Source organism: Schistocerca americana, chromosome 1 (assembly GCF_021461395.2).
Source record: "Schistocerca americana isolate TAMUIC-IGC-003095 chromosome 1, iqSchAmer2.1, whole genome shotgun sequence".
Taxonomy (NCBI): domain Eukaryota; kingdom Metazoa; phylum Arthropoda; class Insecta; order Orthoptera; family Acrididae; genus Schistocerca; species Schistocerca americana.
In genome coordinates this window covers 605,218,062-605,231,366 of record NC_060119.1, presented here as the reverse complement: position 1 = coordinate 605,231,366, position 13,305 = coordinate 605,218,062, and the positions used below count along the sequence as shown (strand labels likewise).

The window sequence follows — 13,305 nt, the reverse complement described above, 5'->3', positions numbered from 1 at the left end:
GCCTCGTGGGATACATTTCTTTGGTGTGCATAACAGTTCCAGTGAACTTCCTCTAATTTGTCCTTACTGGTGGTATCTATCCCACACATTTGCCAGACTTTAGAAAATTCAGAGTCATCAGCACTTCCAGAGTTCCATCTAGCTCTGGGAAATGATCTCGTGAAAGGTTGCTTGTAACTATTTTGAGTAGTACTGGAAGTGTTGGCTGTGTGAGAAGTCATCCAGGACTCAACTTGACACTGGTAAAACAGGCCATTATTACTGGAGGACACACAACATAAATCAGAGTTGTGATCTGTTTTACAGGCGCCAGAACAGAATATACACAGATCTTAAGTATCAAAAACCAGGTGGAGGTTGTGTTCTTCATACCAATCAACCAGCTTCTTCCCATTTTCATCATTACATTTGTATTTCCATAGTTCATGATGGCTATTGTAGTCTCCCATTTACACCATATGGTTGTCGTGGGTTTCCAGTACATGACTCCATGTGGCTTGTAAGATATTCACTACAATTACTTCACCAATCGTTTACTGGTAGATAAAATGTGGATCTTTTATATACTGCATCTTTCCAGAATTTACTGCCCTCCTGGAAATTTGTTGCACTCAAATTATTCTTGGGACCAAGAGCTGAATGAAACCCAATATAGAAAGCTCCAAAAGGCACTGATCAGCCAGAGCACTATGACCACCAACCTAATATTGATATAAACCTGTCCAGGTGATAGCAGTGTCAGTTGGTGATTAATGACTGCTAGTCAGACATATGCACGGTGTATGTAGTATCACTGAGCGTGCTGTCTGTGTGTGGAATGGGGAAGGCGCCCCAACTATCTGAGTTCAGCTGTGGGCAGATTGTGATGGCCCTGAGGCTCGGCATGAGCATTTTGTATATTGCACGACTTGCCGTGTGTTGAAGAAGTGGCATAGTGAATGTCTTCAACACCTGATGAAGCCAAGGTGAAACCACATCCAGATGTGGGGTTGGATGGCCAGCCCTCATTAGACATTGGATATCATAGGCTGAATGGACTGGTAAAACAGGACAGGTGATGAACTGTGATGGAACTAACATCAAGCTGTAATGCTGGGTAGAGTATAAGTGCTTCTTGAACGTACAGTGCACCGAACGCTTCTAACGAGGGGCCTCCACAGCCAATGACTCATGCATGTGCCAATGTTAGCACCATGACATTGGCAGCTACGAGTGAAATGGGAACGTGACCATTGACACTGGCCATTGGCACAGTGGAGACTGTTGCTTGGTCTGATGAATCCTGATACCTTTTTCATCATGCTGAATGGAATGCTCAAATCCATCGTCTTTTAGGGGAACACCTCTTTGACATCTGTTCTGTGGGACAGAAGAGGTAAGCTGTCGATGGCTCCATTATGCTCTGGGGAACAATCACGTGGGCTTTCATGGGTCCAGTGAAGCTTGTTCAAAACACCATTACAGCCATAAGTATAGGACACTGATTGCCGACCACGCACATCAGTTCGTGACGAATGTGTTTCATGATGGCAGTGGCATACTTCAATAGGATAATGTATCATGTTACAAGATGTGATGGAATGGTTTGAGGAACACAGTGAGGAGTTTGTTAATGTGCTGGCCCTCCAGCTCGCCAGATTTGAACCTGATCAAACACACCTGGGATGTTATTGAACGTAGCATCAGAGCTCATTGCCACCCTCTCCAGAATTTATGGGAATTAGGTGACTTGTGTGTTCAGACGTGGTGCTAACTCCCTCCAGCGACCTTCCAAGGCCTCATTGTTTCCATACCACTACATGTTGTTGCTGTTATCAATGCCAAAGGCGGACATGCTGGCTATCAGGTGGTAATAATATTCTCACTGATCACTGTATTTAGTGAGTCATGGAACATATATTGGAAAGACAGACTGGATGTTATTATAGGAGGGGGAGTGTTCATTGCAGTAAACAAAAGTGTTGTCTCTAATGAGTGTGACTGTGAAGTTATGTGGAGGTTTGTAACAGGTCTAGGTGAAATCAGTTTAATTGTTGTATGTATTTATCTAGTGCTCAATAATACCATGGCAGTTTTAGAGTCACTTAAAGAAAGTGAATTCTCAGTAGTGTGGAAATACCCAGATCATGCAATACTAGTTGGAGGTGACTTCAGTTAACTGCTTATAGGCTGTCAAGTACTTCTGATGTACTTTTGAACATGTTCTCAGAAAACTGTCCTGAGTAGCTAGCTTGGCAGCCTACAAGCAGTGGATATATTTTAGATGACCTTGTCAATAGTGCCAGTGTAGAGACAGGGATTAGTGATCATGATACAATTGTAGTGTTGATAGTTATTAAAGTTAATAAATCAGCCAAAAAGGCTGTGAGAGTAGTTTTGCTAGAAAGAGCAGATAAGCAGATGCAAGAATCCCATTCTGACAATGAATGGAGATCATTTAGTTCCAGTATGATGGAAGTAGAGCAATTATTGGCTAAGTTTAAAAAGATTGTAAATGAAATGTGCCCTGGAGAAATATGTCCCAAGTTTAATAACAGAATTCCGAAAATGCTGAGGAAGCAAAGACTGTTGCGTTCTTAGTTTAGAATAGAATATGCAAATGCTGACACATGAAAGTTAGCAGAGATTCGTGCACCTGTAAAAAGGATTATGTGTGAAATATACAACAGCTACCTTCCTCATACCTTAGCAAAGAATCTAGCAGAGAACCTGAGAAAATTCTGGTTCTACGTAAAATTGCTTAGTGTATCAAAAGACTTCTGTCCAGTCACTCGTTGACCAATCTGGTATGGCAATAGAAGGTAGCAAAAAGAAAGCTAAAGTTTTAAATTTTTCGTTTATTTGACCACCACACGGACTTCCACATGAAGGATGTAGTAATAGGCATCCTTGGTGTAGAAAAGCTACTGAAAGGGTTGAAAACAAATAAGTTGCTAGGTTCAGATGGAATCCTAACTTGGTTTTACTCAGAGTACTCTATAGCATTGTCCCCTCACTTAGCTTGCATTTATCGCGAATCTCCTGCCCACCTGCCCTGTGCAAAGTTCCTCACAACAGGAACAAAGTGCATGTGACTCCAGTATATAAGAAGATTAAAAGAACTGACACACAGAATTACAACCCAATATCCTGAACGTTGATTTGGTGCGGAATTCTTGAACATATTCTCAGTTCGAATATAATAAAGTTCCTTGAGGCAGAAAAGCTTCTGACCACAAACCAGCATGGTTTTAGAAAGCATATAAATGATCAGATGAACAGGGTGAGAAGCAATCTGCTGATGGTGCTGTGTTGTAAGGGAAGGTGTCATTGAGTGACTGTAGGAGGATAAAATACTAGTTGACAAAATTGGTGTGATGAATGGCAGGTAGCTCTAAATGTAGAGAAATGTAAGTTAGTGCAGATGAGTAGGAAAAGCAATTACGTAATGTTCGAATACAGTGTCAGTAGTGTGCTGCTTGACACAGTGAGTCAATTACATATCTAGGGTGTAACACTGCAAAGCAATATGAAATGGAACAAACATATAAGAACTGTAGTGGGAAAGGTGAATGATCGGCTTCGTTTTGTTGGGAGAGCTTAGGAAAGTGTAGCTCATCTGTAAAAGAGACCACATATAGCTCACTAGCGTGACCCATTGTTGAGTACTGTTAGTGTGTTTGGGATCCCCACCAGGTCAGATTGATGGAAGGCACCGAAACAATTTGGAAGCATTCTGCTGGTTTTGTTACTGGTAAGTTCCATCAACATGCAAGTATTATGTAGATGCTTTGGGAACTTATATGGGAATCCCCGTATGGAAGGTAATGTTCTTTTGGAGGAATGCTATTTAGAAAACTGATTGTAGAACAATCCTACCCCCATTAACGTACATTTCACGTAAGGACTGTGAACATAAGATAAGAGAAATAAGAGCTTTTTACAGAGGCATATAGACGGTCAATTATTCAAAATAACAGTCACAATCGCATTATTTATTTTGCCGCCAACCGGTTTCAACCTGTGATGTGGTCATCTTCAGGGCAATTTACACCATTTGGTCGCTCACTGGCCATGTCACCCTGCCTGTGCAAGGTTGGTATGATAGTTACCAACCATGCACAAGCAGGGTGATGACTCCAGCGAGCAAACAAATGGTGTAAATTGTCTGAAGATGACGCAGTCACAGGTTGAAACTGGTTGGCGCCAAAATAATTAATGCGATTGTGACTGTCATTTGGAATAATTGATTATAAGTAAATTAATCGCTGTTTATCTCCATACAACTATGTTGTTTAAAAATATAGATGGTCGTTTTACCCACGCTCTATTTGCAAGTGGAACAGGTTGGAAAATGACTAGCAGTGGTACAGCATACCCTCCGCCGTAATATGTTGCACCAAGTAAATCAGATCAAGTCATACGCAGCACCAAGTAAATTGGATGAAGATATCTTATGGCTTGAGTTAAGTGACTCTTCAGTTTCTACAGCTGCCAAATCAATTTCATACTCCTACAGGATTTTGTGTTGAATGTGGTCTATGGTTGACGCTAATGCCTTCAGTGTTTGGCACTTTTTAATATTGAGACCAAATTTTCTGTACAGTTGGTCCTTAAAAGGGTTCTTGCTGTGCTTAGTCATATCTGATTTGTGTGTGCTCATCTTTTATATGCCAAGAGCTAACTAGGATCATCTGGTGCTGGTATTGTTGTTACTTGTTTAGAACTGACCAAGAGAATGCTGCAGACACTAATAATATTGTCGCCTATCAGATGCTAACTATGAATAAGTATTGGTGAACATATACATATTGAATTTCACATCATCTCTTGTGTCTTTCTTGATGGCTTAGAGGTGTTGAGGTGTGCGAAGAACTTGAGCCCGGCGACTGCATACCAATAATGTTCAAAGCAGTGTGGGTGTTTCATGGTGGCCACAGTGGAGAGGGTTATCATCTGTAAACCTTTGGGGAAAATGATGATAACAGAGGAAGGTGAACTGACTTGCAATTGAATTGATGGTAGTAGCTGCCAGGGTTCCATAATTAAGTGTATGAAGTAGTGAAAAGTGTCTTTTATCTTTGGATACTAAAACTGAAATTATTTCGTAGGCTCGTCCTGTGAGTGATGAAGAACTAGAGCTATTGCATTCGAGGGATCATATAAAGAAGATGAAAGACATAAAAAACATGAAACTGAATGACATCCTTAAGCTGCAGGATGACTTCTCATCAATGTATTTGCACCCAGAAACTTATGAATCAGCCGCAGTTGCAGCTGGATCAGTGCTTGAGGTTAGTATGAATGATTAGTATGATTAACTTGTCCATAGTTTCTTAACATCTCACAATCAACATTTATTGCTGCAGATTAATTACACTTGTGTGTGTGTGTGTGTGTGTGTGTGTGTGTGTGTGGTGGGGGTTTCTCATTTGCTGTAATTCGCAGAGAATATGAGGCATGTTTTTTAAGTAAGTACCGTTTTGCCACACCGCGGCCGCAGCGCTGCAGTCGGCATTCTGCACATGCGCAGTTAAGATGCCTCCGATAATCGTGAGTCCTGTCGACTGTGAAGTACGGGCTGTTACAAGATTTCTTATTGCTAAAGGCCTAAAAGCGACCGATATTCATCATGAGATCTGTGCAGTTTATGGAGAAAACATTATGTGTGATGGAATAGTAAGAAAGTGGGTGAGAACATTTAAAGATGGCTGCATAAATGTGGATGATGAACGACGGAGTGGGCGTCCTTCGGTCGTTAATGAAAGTTTGGTGCAGGAAGTGGACAATAAGGTGAGAGAAAACAGACACTAATGTTTCACGTAGTGTTTTGTATGGCATTGTGACTGGGCCCTTGAATTACCGAAACTTGTGTGCCGTTGGATACCGAAAATGTTGACGGATGTGCACAAAACCAAACGTTTAGACAGTGTATTGACTTTCCTTGACCGGTACCACAACGACGGTGATGATTTCTTACGCCAAATTGTTACGGGTGATGAAACATGGGTGGCCTATGTCACACCAGAATCAAAGCAACAGTCCATGGAAAGGCAGCATTCGGATTCACCCAGAAAAGTGAAGTTTAAGCAAACAATTTCTGCCCTGAAAATCATGTGCACAGTTGTGTGGGACAGAAAAGGAGTATTGCTTGTGGAATTTCTGCCTCGTAATGAGACAATCAATGCAGCAGCGTACTGTAAGACATTGTACAATCTGCGCCATTCAGTTCAGAACAAAAGACATGGCAAGTTGAGCAAGGGCATCGTTTTGCTAAAAGACAGTGTCCGTCTGCATATGGCGAATCAGACCGAAGATCTCATCATATCTTTTCGATGGGAAACTCTAGAGATCATCCTCCGTACGGCCCCGATGTTGCGCCCAGTGTCTACCATCTGTTCCTGCACTTGAAGAAACACCTGGGCGTTCAGCGTCTTCAAGACGATCATGAAGTCAAAACAATGGTGGTGCAGTGGTTAACAAGTCAGGCGGCAGACTTCTATGAGGAGGGTATTCAAAAACTGGTATGACATTGTGACAGGTGCCTCAATATTGATGGAAATTATGTAGAAAAGTAGATTAAGGTACAGGCTTTCATGTAAATAAAAATTATTGAGATATCTTAGCACGTCTTTTTTAATTTCAAAACAGTACTTACTTAAAAAACAAGTCTCATATTTGTAGGAAAAGTCACACACACACACACACACACACACACACACACACACACACACACACACACAGACACTCAAAACGGTTTAACTTTTACAAGCTTTCAGTGTCTGTGGTTCCTTCTGGCATAAGAGTTGAAGGAGAAGGAACAGAGATGAAGGAAAAGGACTGGAGAGGTTTAGGGAAAGGGGCACAGACCAGAAAAGTCACCTGGAACCCTGAGTCATGGGACACTTAACAGACAGGATGAGAGGGAAAGACTGATTGTTAGGGACTGCACTGGACGAGATTTGAAAACCTGAGGGCTTAAAGTTGGAAGACAGGGTAATATGCAAGACAGAGATTACTATTGAAACATCATGCATGAGTTAATAAGAGTGAAAAGCAAAGTGCATTGTGTGTTACCCGTGGGAGGGGGGACAGTGAAAAATAGACAGACCAGAAAATGAAAGATGTAGGAAGCTAAAATGGAGTGGAAAAAAGAGTAGTTATGTGAAGAAATGCTGAGACGGAAAGCATTAGTGTAAATTGAGGCCATGTGGATGGCAAGAACCAAGGATGTGCTGTAGTGCTGGGTACCACTTGAGGAGTTCTGAGAACCTGGTGTCTGAGGGAAGAATCCAGATAGCGCGTGTGGTAAACAGGTACCAAGGTGGTGGTGGTTAGTGTTTTAACGTCCCGCCGACAACGAGGTCATTAGAGACGGAGCGCAAGCTCGGGTTAGGGAAGGATTGGGAAGGAAATCGGCCGTGCCCTTTCAAAGGAACCATTTCGGCGTTTGCCTGAAACGATTTAGGGAAATCACGGAAAACTTAAATCAGGATGGCTGGAGACGGGATTGAACCGTCGTCCTCCCGAATGCGAGTCCAGTGTGCTAACCACTGCGCCACCTCGCTCGGTGGCACCAAGGTGATAACTGTCATGTTGTACAGCATGCTGTGCAACAGGATAATGTGTGTTGCCTGTATACACCCTCTGCTATTGCCCATTCATTCTGACTGTTAAGTGGGTGGTAGTCTTGCTGATGTAAAAGGCCGAACAGTGTTTACATAACAGCTGGTATATGACATGGGTTGTTTCATAGGTGACTCTCACTTTGATAGTATATGTTTTGCCATTTGCAGGGCTGGAATAGGTGGTGGTAGGAGGGTGCTTAGGACAAGTCTTGCAGTGGGGATGGTCACAGGGGTAGGAGCTATAGGGTAGGGAGACAGATGCAGAAGCAGCATAGGGTCTGACAAGGATATTGCGGAGATCGGGAGGGCAATGAAATCTGTTCTAGGTGTGGTGGACAAAATCTGAGACAGAATGGATCTCATTTCAGGACATGATTTTAGGAAGTCATGGCCTTATCGAAGTAGCTGATAATACATTCAAGGTGACAAGTGGTGTACTCCAAAGTTGTTTTTTTGGAGGGATTAGCGGTACCAGGATTTGATGTGATGGCCTGGGAAATCTGCTTTTGAACTAGGCTGTTGCGATAATTACATACAGTGAAGGCTAAAGTGAGAATGGTGGTATATTGCTGTAAAGTCTGCATCTGAACAAATAGGTTTGCCTTGAATGTCGGGGCTAAATGGGTGGGAACATTTGACATGGAAAGGGTAGCAACTGTCAAAATATAAGTACTGTTGTTTCTTAGCGGATCGAAGTGTGTAGCTGGGCTTTGGTGAGAATGTGATCAACATGCAGGAAAGTGGCACAGGATTTGGAATATAACCATAAGAAATTTAATTTGGAGAAGTTCTTTAGAGATTACAGGAATGTTAACAGCTCAGCCTCACCATCAGTCCATACGGCAAAGATGTCATCAATGCATCTAAACCAAACCAGGGTTTTAAGGCCTATGGAGCCCAGTAAAGCCTCTTCCAAGTTACCCATGAAAAGGTTGGGATAAGGAGGAGCCGTCCTGGTTCCCATTGCTGTACTGCTGATCTGTTTGTATATTTGTTTGTATGTCTGCCCCTCAAAGGTGAGGTAATTGTTGGTGAGTATAGAGTTGATTAAGGTGAGCAAGAAGGGTGTCACAGGTTTGGAATCAGGTGGGTGTTGACTGAGGAAATGTTCAGCAGCAGACCGACCATTTATGTGGGGTATATTACCCTGCCTTCCATGTTTAAACTCTCTGGTTTTCAAATCTTGTCTGCTGCAGTCCCCAGCAATCAGTCTTTCCTTCTCATTCTGTCGAGTAAGTCTCCCCTGACCTGAACTTCTGGGTGACTTTTTGAACTAAAACTCTCCAGTCATTTTCCTTCACCTGTCCTCCTTCCCATTCAGCTCTTCTGCCAGGAGTAGGAGCCACTGGCTCTGAAAGCTTGTAAAAGTTAAACTCTTTTGTGTGTGTGTTCCCCTGCCACTGTTTGGTGAGTAGATTTTCATATATATCCATTTACAATATATTGTCAATAACTGATTATTTTCGTTGTTAGATTTAAATCTATGTTTCATACATTTACCAATATTGCATCAGATGGTTATTTTTTGGTTGATCAAATTCCTGTTAGTTTTAGTGTCCTTGTTAAGCATAAAATTCCTTATGCAGTTAAGTGGAACACAATTGCTCTTTAAAGGTAGTAGTTTGATGGTATGCATTGCATTGGTGTCTTCTATGAAAGTGGTCCATTTTGGGTTCATAATAGAGCCCCTTGGAGTCCAGGTGGTGTCGCACAGATTATTCTTGTTTCGTGATATGTACTGGCTTACTAGGATTGTTGTACAAAATTCAGCGTACTGTCTGTGTCACTTTCTTATGATATATATTATAAAAATAGTTTTTTTAAACATTCAGATTAACAAGTCCAATAAATTTTATCCAATTACAGAACTAATGATTATTTGTGATATATTCAGGTAAAGTATTTTATGTACTATGAAAATACAATATTGTATTTACATAATTCTTGTTACTCATCTTCAGTACCATCTTTTCCATTCTGTGGGCATTGTCTTCAGCATTGTGAAAAGACAGAAGACTCTGAAAGTTATGGTGATGAACTTTTGGAATGAAGGGCAAAAGTTCTTCCATGTCGTCCTACTTTCTTTTTTACCACCTGTGGACTTGTGTACAGCTTTCCCTGAGGTATGTTACTCAGAGAAACTGTGGATCCTTTTTTTAAATTCTGGCTTTAAGCCCAACTTGTGAAATCCCTTGTCCATTGAAAGAATTTCGTCGAAAAATAGTGTAAATGGATCACTCTTTTGATACTTAATCCATTGCATCTTTAGCTACGACACTGGATGCTTTTAATTGTCAGTCTTCCATTTGATTATTGAACGGAAGTTTTCCACAGACAAGATGCCATTGTTTGTCTTTACAGTGACATGAAAGAGATCTTATTTTCCCCTTGAGTTGGCAGTAAAATAGTACCAATCATTGGGACAAAATGTACCATTGTCTTGCTGCAGTTTTCTATTGAGCCAAAATCACCATTGTTGGGGAGTTAGAACGAGTCACTTTTCATGAGCCTTTTGTCTACTATTTCAGTGTTATTCTTTTCACTTAAAACTAGTTTCATTTAATGTCATGGCTAATTTCAAATTCCTGTCATGCTCTGTACATTTATTTATTTCTTTATTTTATTTTGTGTGTCAAGGACACAAAATAATTGCACTGCTGGTAAAGCATTAATGATATACAGAGGTTAATTACATACAAAGTATCCAATTCAGGGAAAATTCAATAAAGTAAAGACAGAGAATAATAACAATAAAAATGCAAAAGGGGGAGGGGGGAAATAACATGGTAATTCTCTTCATATTCTGTGATTAGTGAAGTATTTGGCAGCATGACTTCTGTTTTGTAGCTGCAGCAAGATCACCAGTACGACAGACGTTGTTGGTTTTGTTGGTCACCACATTGGAACATTTCATCACAAGTGCCGAAGTCCCTTTTTCTGAGGTTGACTTTGCATAGTGACACCTCCATTCTCAGTCTGTTCAGTGTCTTCCATGTCCAATAGTTCCTCTTCATCATTTGTTCAGTTGGCCTCAAGCAAACAATCTTGGCAAAGAATGAAATTTTCACTCTGGAGCAGAGCATGCACTGATATGAAACTTCCTACCCGAGTCAAACTGTGTTCTGGACCGAGACTTGAATCCGGGACTTTTTCCTTTCGCGGGCAAGTGCTCTACCGACTGAGCAATCCAAGCACGACTCACGACTCCCTTCTTTACGTCCACCAATTTTACTTGCCAAAGTTCCACTTGATGAGTTCCAGGTGATGAAAGAATTGATGCAGATGTCAGCCCCTGAAGTTTTATCTTCATCCAAGTCTTGGTCATTGAGGCTTGTGTCCAAATAACCGATGTATGGGATCAGTTTCCTGTTCCGTCTTCCCCACTTATGCAGCTGATTTCCTATAAATAATTGGTGGTGCTATATTCAGAATTTGGTACAGTGTGCTGACAGGAATTGGTCATAGACAGCTTATCATAGTGCATCCAATCTCATTCAAAACTGTATTAACTTGTTTGGCATTTACAGTATTTTCCGAGACCGGTGCAGAATATTCCACTATGGAAAACGTAGTGCCAGGTTATATGTTTGAAGCACTTCTGGTTGAACACCCCGGTTGAACACCCCAAGTTGTTCCTGTAAGTTTACCGATGATGACGATGATCTGTGCAGATACTTTGAGCTTTACTATTTCAGGTGTGACTTTGAATGTAAGGGAGTGGTCATTCTTTGCTCCATGGTATTTGGGATTGTCAGAAAGGTATAGTCGTTGTCCTCTCCAAATGATGATAAGTTTTCTTTTAGCTTCTGTATTTGCTAAACTTTCATCAGTGTACATGACAGCATGTCTTGTGAACCGTGCTTATGTCTCAGTGTGTTTGACCAAGGGACCAACAATTTCTTGGGAACCTCGAGATCCAGTCTCTTCATCCCAGCAGTACACGAATTATAATTTTGATGACAGGTCGTGACAACCAAATTGTAAATATATAAAGAGCTTTTTGTGCCTTGTAAAGATGCAATCCACAGTCTTGTTGAAGCTATGCCGTTTCCTTTTCATCTGTTGAATGCTTGCATTTATTTACAAAGTATCACATTGTGCACAGGTGTCCTTGTGAGGAGCATGGAAATGCAAGTTGAATTCTTTGTTGAAAGTTCTACAGTAAATGTTTTCTTCAACTGCATTTTTTCTTTGACTTTGTTTTTTGTACTGCGTTTTTTTCTTTGACTTTGTTTTTTGTACAAATTATCGAGCAGTCGGATATTCATATTTTCTGATAAATATCTTCTGCTTGGGTTGTGGGATCTTGCATGGTGTGATTGATAAGAGGGGAACAGTGCTATGAAGTCATCTATTATCATCATTGTTTCTTCTGGGTTTTTGTTACCAGGAACATTCTTACTTTGTTTGTCTTCACCTGGTGACTTTGCGTGTACTATCTTTTTCACGACTTTGGTCATTCTACCACCACAGATTTTTAATGTTTCCTGGAAATATTTTTTGCATGCTATTTCACTTCATCTATTAGTGGTTCCATGAAAAATGTTAGTTGCAGTTTTTTTAAATTTTTACTGCCTTTTGTTGGTTGATGACATAGTGGAATTTCCTTTTTTCCCCCCAGGCCATATAATAGTGTGTAATAATAGGCTGTTTTCCAATGTGAAAAATATGGTTCAGATCATTGTTATTCTGATTGATTATAACACTCAGATAGCATCTATAGTTAATATCCTCACAAGATATCTGTTATTCTTACATAACTAAAGCTTAAAAAATCATTAAATATCAAGATTTAGTCATATGATAGAAAATGCTCTGTTGTTGGCTGAAGCTCTGATGTCATCACAGACTAGATGTGAGACGAAGCTATAATGTGTTATATGAGTGATAGCTAAAGTTATAAGGTTTTTTTATATACTTCTTCTGCAAACGTTTTAGCTATTTAGGGATGGAAATCTCAACTTTTAAGTAACAATAGAAAGGAATTTTGTGAACACCGATTGTTGAAACCTTACGAAAGTTTATGCATTTATACTCGCCCCATTTAGAACAGCGATATGTGCAGTGACGGGCATTCTTTTCCCTGCTCACTTTAACATCATTAAACTCACTCAAAACTAAGGAATCATAGAATTTTAGCAAATGGATCTGTGTTTTATAACTAGATCATCGGCTATCAGTCATGAGCTACAACCTAAAGCACTATAAAATTATTATTCTCAAATCTTAGCACTGATTTTCTGTATGGAAGGCATTTGGCAGAAACGATAAACGGTTGGTGACGCAATGGATAGCTCATCTGACTGTGGATGAAAAGGCCACAAGCTTTAAGCCTGGAAGGGTCATATATTTTTAAAGTTTTACACAAAATACGAAAATAGCATTAGCAAGAACTGATTGTAACAATTATTTAGATGGTGGATGTATTATATATGGCTTCACATTAATCTTAGTCTGAGAAATGGACAACAAAGGATAAATGCATTTACTTTGTGAACAAACAAATCACTTTTTTGGAAAGCATTGCTAGTAGTGAAGGTATCACCATACGTCCACAGTACAATGAGGTGTAGGACAACGAGATTTTCTATATGGGGAGATATAAAGCGTTTACAACATCCAGGTAACACAAGTATAAGAGTTGTCTGAGGCAGACGTACTTCATCTTTATGTAAATATGGGTCCTAGCTCGACAGTA

At 40.4% G+C, this 13,305-nt stretch overlaps 1 protein-coding gene across 8 annotated transcripts in view; it reads left to right on the top strand.

Moving 5' to 3' along the window:
- LOC124607049 (histone deacetylase 6) overlaps positions 1-13,305 on the top strand; it is a 325,114-nt gene that overhangs the window by 223,977 nt on the left and 87,832 nt on the right. For all 8 annotated transcript variants that reach the window (XM_047139236.1, XM_047139241.1, XM_047139228.1 and 5 more), the window contains one exon: positions 5,091-5,273. In XM_047139236.1, coding sequence (XP_046995192.1) covers positions 5,091-5,273 — 183 coding nt within the window. The remainder of the gene's footprint in view (positions 1-5,090; positions 5,274-13,305) is intronic.